The sequence below is a fragment of the Petaurus breviceps genome, unplaced genomic scaffold (assembly GCF_028583685.1).
Source record: "Petaurus breviceps papuanus isolate PSGF00001 unplaced genomic scaffold, PetGlider_PUasm1.0 76, whole genome shotgun sequence".
NCBI classification, from domain to species: domain Eukaryota; kingdom Metazoa; phylum Chordata; class Mammalia; order Diprotodontia; family Petauridae; genus Petaurus; species Petaurus breviceps.
In genome coordinates, this window is record NW_027186473.1 from 58,957,393 (window position 1) to 58,963,392 (window position 6,000).

Below are 6,000 nucleotides of genomic sequence, written 5' to 3' on the forward strand. Positions count from 1 at the left end.
GAGGAAGATGCTATCTGCATCTGGAGAAAGAACTGGTAAATAGAAGTATGCATAGTTTAGATTTACCCATATATGTGTGTATATACATGCACACATATATTTGTGTCTGGAAGAAGGGAAAAAACAGAAAGTTACATGATAACTGTTATATGTTTAAAAGGAAAAGCAAGTCATGCAGTTTCATATGCAGTCTTTTTTTCTAGTTTACTTTTTATGGAAATGCTTGTTTTATTTCTGAAGTTCAGAATAAAAATTCTTTTTTTTTAATTTATAAGCAACTGGGGTTAAGTAACTTGCTCAAGGTTACACAGCCAGGTGTTTCTGGGTGGGTGTTAAGTGTCTGAGCCTGGATTAGATCCCAGGTTATCCTGACTCTGGGGCCGGTGCTCTTACTCACTGTGCTACCTGGCCACCCCAGGAATAAAAATTCTAAAAAAAATTCTAATGATGAGACAGTGCCATGATGGTGAGGGCACCAGAGTTAACATAGTCACTCTTACCTTTTCCTTAAGTGAACTGCAGGGGGCAGCAGCTGACCATGCCAATGGCATTGGTCTTTTTCCTTTGCTAATCACTGATTCTGAGTTTGGCGTGAGCTACAGAAGGACCAAAGGGGGAAAAGAACATAGGAGATTGAGACTGTGGTTTTTGGTCCTGGGTACATAAGCCCCGTGCCTCCCAGAAGTGACTGTAAATGCATGGGTGAGCGGAGGGTAGTAGGGGCACAAGCATTACAATTTAGAGCCTCAGAAGCACAGGAGAAAATGAGAGCTGGAAAGGTCATCTTAGAGCACAGTTTTTTAGTCGTGTCCGACTCTTCGTTTCGGGGGTTTTATTGTCAGAAATACTGGAGTAGTTTACCATTTCCTTCTCTAACTCATTTTACACAGCCCACAGCTAATAAGTTCAAGAACTGGGACTCGAACCCTGGCCCACTATCTTTCAGATGTTTCTGCTGTATCATATTCCCTCTGCTATTTTTTTCCTTTTCCCCTAGAGAGATTTCTGCATTTAACCTTCCAACATGCTAGCTGTTCACTGTATATATACTACATGCTCTCTCCTTGTGACTCTGCAGCCCTGGTCTCCCTCCTTCACCTAAGAGCATCCTTTCAGAGCACAGCCTACATGCCACCTTCTTGACCTGGCCTTACTCAATCCCCAAAGTTGGTAGCATTTTCTCTCGAAATTATTGTGCGTGTGCTTGTGTCCATACATGCTACGTCCCCCAGAACAAGGACAGCTTTGTATTTTGTCTTTGTATCTCTAGTGCTCACACTAGTGCCTTGTATGTAATACACACTTAATACATATGTTTTAGTCAATATATAGTATTGGATATTATAGGCACTTTATCTGACTACACCTACCCCAAGAGAGGAGGAACCATGTGTTTTATTTAAATTTTATTTCTTCCCCACAATTAGAAAAGTTTATTGAATTGATTTTTTTTAAAATCATGTCTTTAAAAACCTTGAGAAGATCTCTGCCCTCTTTACCTAAAAACACCACTGGTTTGTAATGTAGCAGTTTCTACCATTAAATAAAAAAGGCTTGATTTTTGTACTTAGGGTCTCCCTACAAAAAAAATTAAAAAAGTAAATTCCCTCTGGGTTCTATTGAAGTGATTGCTGTTGGTGCTTCGGTAGTAATTCATGTGAATTGTAGGAACCGAGCCAACAGGTGAGGGGAGGAGGATTTATTGTGGTAGAATTTAACAGCACCTTGACCATAAATCTGGCAGATGTTTCTCATTTTTAGCCCATTAAGAATTTTTATGGACCAGGTTTTCCTTTCTCTCCAGGGATTGAGGGAGGTAGGGAGAGAGGAGGAATGCAAACACACCAGAGAAAGTTATGCCCAAGTTTCCAGTGGTTAAAAAAAGGCCTGAATTTTGGGGATCAGGGTGGAATGAGGGCTTGAAAAGTAGATAGAGGTGGTGTATCCAGAGGTGGGCAATTGCTGTGTCAAATTTAACCACTGAAGAGTTTGAGTTCATAGGTCTCTGGCTACACCATGTCACTGGCTGTTATCTTTAATTTGCAGCAAGAAGATAGAAAGAAGAGACCACAAGAAAAGAAGGATGGAAATCTCCCAAATTTAAGTTGGAATAAAACTAGAACATCTAGAAAAAACAAGAAAAAAAGTGTTACTACATCTGCAAGGTATGTGTGTAACCCCCCCCAAAACAACAACAAAAACCCCAAACCAAACCCTCATTTTGTTTCTGATCTTCCCTTCTTTTTTCTCTGACCCCCCCCAAGTTTGTAGGTTACAAATACAAAACTTTGAGAATATGAACTTTTCAGTTTTGAGATGAGTGAAATACATCCTCAGGATTGTCAGTATCCTTGATTACAGGTGCTCATTTTTTATGGAGCTTCTGTAAGGTTTATAGAAAAAAAATACCCAAGGTTGAAATTTTACTTTTCACCAAGTTTGGTGGTTTTTTAAACAACACACACACACACACACACACACACACATGCACACACACACACACACAATCTTTTTTTTATCCCATATTGATCCATATCTAGCAACAAAAACATTCTAAATGTTATGTACTGTTGTTTCTTTAGGAAAAAATGAATAGAATAGGAAGGCATTTTAGCTTTAAACATATATCCTGATTTTTGCAAATTTTTTCCCTACACATAGTTTGTCTGATGTAGAATTTAAATAATTACTCTCATCGCCAGTGTGATTTGATTAGCCATTGACCAGTTTGTCTGCCAAAAGAAAAATGAAAACTGATTGCATTTTCTTGTTCCAGTATTTCGTAACAGTGGGAGGGGCAGAGGGTTGGCCTTGGTGACAGAAAGACCTGAGCTTAAGTTCCTCATCCTGGCTGTGTGACCCTGGGCAAGTCACTCTGTGTTCTAGGCACCTCTCTGAAAACTCTGAGTCACAGAGGAGATACTGGTCTGGTTCCTTCCTCCCCTCTAAATCTCTCCACCCACCATTCAGTGTTTCATAAGAGTCAACCCTAAGGTACCTTTAAAAAACTTATTTATAAAAAACTTAGTTTCCAACATAAGCATAGAGGAAGAAGTAAAGATTTTAAAGAGGAATTAAAATGTAGTTTTACCAATTAAATATTATGGCTACATGATTAACTTTAAAAGCAAAAGTCTGGCATGCCTCAGACCTGGGAGATGAAATGACTGTTCTGGTTTGTGGTTATGTGTTAGGTGAACTTTAAGGCTGTGTGTCACAGTGAACACATCAGGAGAATGTGGTGTCTTGCTGCTTCTGCGGTCCTATTTTGATGCTTCCTGGGCATCTGAAGGGGACCCTGTTTTCTCAGAGGCTACTTCTGTGGAGCCCAAACTCTTGCAGAGAAAGACTTCAGGTTTTGAGTTCATCACATGTGTCCCAAAAACCAGCTTTAGTTAAGTTGGAATGAGTCTGAAAGGTTTTTGGCCACAGAAATTCATTCAACTGTCATATCAACTAAGGCCTTGATGGGTGGCAGTCTGTTTTTGCAGAGGAATTGTCTACATCACACAGCCTTGAAACATTGAATTAGGTCATGTCTAAGGAATTAGGGCTCTTTTTCTTCTGTCTTTTTGGGAGTGTTGGGGGATATGGTGAACAGAGAAAAAGTCAGGTGAAGAAAAAAAGTATTCCATGTTTTGTTTATTTCTTTTACTTCTGTTTAATAATAATACTTTACACTTGTATAATACTTTAAAGTTTACACAGCATTTCTGCACCCTGATCTTCACAAGAACTCTGTACAGTGAGAAAGACTGGTATTCCTTTTTCCAATTGCTGATTCAACCAAATTCACCCAGCTTGACAAAATTTCCAAATCTTCCAAGTATTCTGGCCTTTAGCGTTGGGAATGCTGTCATGCTTACTTTCCCTGTGTCTGTGTATCTCTGTCTCTGTCTCTCTCTGTCTCTTTCTCCCTCCCTCAATCCCTCCCCCCCTCTCTTTCTCTGTCTCTGTCTTTCTGTCTCTCTCTCTCTGTCTCTTCCCTCCTCTTCCTCCCTCTATGTTTTTCTCTCTCTTACATATGTTTTCTTAATTGTAAATAACTTTAGATGACATAATTTTGTACGTTTTTCTACATTCAGCTTTATACCAAATCCTTAACCTAAAATAGGGCAACTGGGTGGTGTAGTAGATAGAGCACCAGGCCTGAAGTCATGAAGACCTGAGTTTAAATCCAGCTTCAGACACTTACTAGCTGTGTGACCCTAGACAAGTCCACTTAACCCTCTTTGCCTCAGTTTCTCATCTGTAAAATAAATTGGAGGAGGAAATGGCAAATCATTCCAGTATCTTTGCCAAGAAAACCACAAAAATGGGCTCATGAAATATCAGATACAACTGAAACAATGGACAACAACAAACCTAAAGCAAGAAAGGGTAATAGTAACAGCAAGTAACACTTATATCCTACTTACTATGTGGCAGGCACTGTGCTAAGTGGTTTACAGTTATTATCTCATTTGGTCCTCACAACAACCCTGGGAAATAGGTGCCAATATTACTTCTGTTTTATAGATGAGGAAACTGAGGTAAATAGAGGTTAAATGACTCTCCCAGGGTCACACAGCTACCAAGTGTCTGAGACAAGATTTGAACTCAGGTCTTTCTGGCTCCACGCCCAAGACTCTATCCATTGGACCACCTAGCTTCCATCCATCAAGAATCTCTTTTGATATGATACAGGGAGGATGAGCACTAGACCTGGCCTCTAGGCCTGGGTCTGCTAACTAGGTCATGTGCAAGATAGTTTTGAGACCTTTATGAAGCAAGTCACTTTACATCTCATTTCCTCTATAAAATGAGAGAACTGGACCTGATAAACTGAAGTTTCTTCTCACTCTGAAATTCCATGGTTCTCTTTAAAAAGATATGTCTTTTCTCTGACCATCAGAACAAATCTCTTTCCATTTCTCTATCTTATTATCCCACATCTGTTTCCTGGTATCCCCAAGAATAGAAGGTCTAACGCATGACAACTTTAAGCTTTTTTTTGTGTTATTGGAACCTTTTTTCAATTTGGGGAAACAAAGACCCTGGACCCCCTCCTCAGATTAGCATTTCTGAATGAGTAAAATAAACACATAGGGTTACAATAGGAATCAATCATATTGAAATACAGTTATCAAAATATTTTTTAAAAACAAATTCATGGATCTCAAATAGAGAACTTCTGACTAACTTCTGACTAAAATTTGGCCTGTTTAGATATATTTATATACTCACATAATATCTACATATATACATACATGCACATATAATACGCATATATACATACACACAGCTAGAGATATATCTATATGTGTACATTATATGTATGAATGTATACAGGTGGGTGCACATGTACATATACACATGCATATGTATTTACATATGTGTTACACATGTGTTTGTGTGTAATGTATTTCATTAATATATGTTCTATATCTTTGTATGATGTATAAGCATATTAGAACGTCACATTTATAGCGATATATTATATATGTATATATGATAATGCATATGTTATACCATATATTGTATATTATATTGCAATATATTACAGTATTTTGGTAATATTTAAACATGTGTGCTAAGGACATTAATGAAATGTTTGTGGTTGCCCTAGGGCTCCTGAACAGAATGAATCAAAGCTTGTATGTACGGAATTTGAAAGGCCTGAGCTAAGAGGTAGCACGCCTCTGAGGGGCTGGTGTACACAGAGCAGTACCGTGGACATTTGTAAAACAGAACCCAAAGTTACTCCTGCAGCCCCAGGAGAAACAGGTACGTTACCATCCTGGGATATGAAAAGGGTATTTGTGAAGGCTTTCCTTTCCTCCTTCACAAAGTTTCTGGGTTCAGAAAAGCTAAGCCCCAGGTAAGCAGCATTCACTCCAAGATAGCCTAAAATCACAAATGTACCTGGCCAATTTTGAGGTAGATGCATCTCTCACCTAGCCTTTCACCCCAAGCTGTTGTCCTGATCCTTCCGCCTTTGTGCACACAGTGGAATGGAAC

General features: G+C 38.9%; 1 protein-coding gene and 1 long non-coding RNA gene across 11 annotated transcripts in view; one reads left to right on the forward strand and one right to left on the reverse strand.

Moving 5' to 3' along the window:
* Positions 1-6,000, forward strand: part of TMEM131L (transmembrane 131 like) — a 170,046-nt gene that overhangs the window by 146,587 nt on the left and 17,459 nt on the right. For all 4 annotated transcript variants that reach the window (XM_069105579.1, XM_069105580.1, XM_069105581.1 and 1 more), the window contains 2 exons: positions 2,047-2,165; positions 5,609-5,766. In XM_069105579.1, the coding sequence (XP_068961680.1) occupies positions 2,047-2,165; positions 5,609-5,766 (277 nt within the window). The remainder of the gene's footprint in view (positions 1-2,046; positions 2,166-5,608; positions 5,767-6,000) is intronic.
* LOC138175170 (uncharacterized) overlaps positions 1-6,000 on the reverse strand; it is a 102,021-nt gene that overhangs the window by 35,562 nt on the left and 60,459 nt on the right. The window lies entirely within an intron of this gene.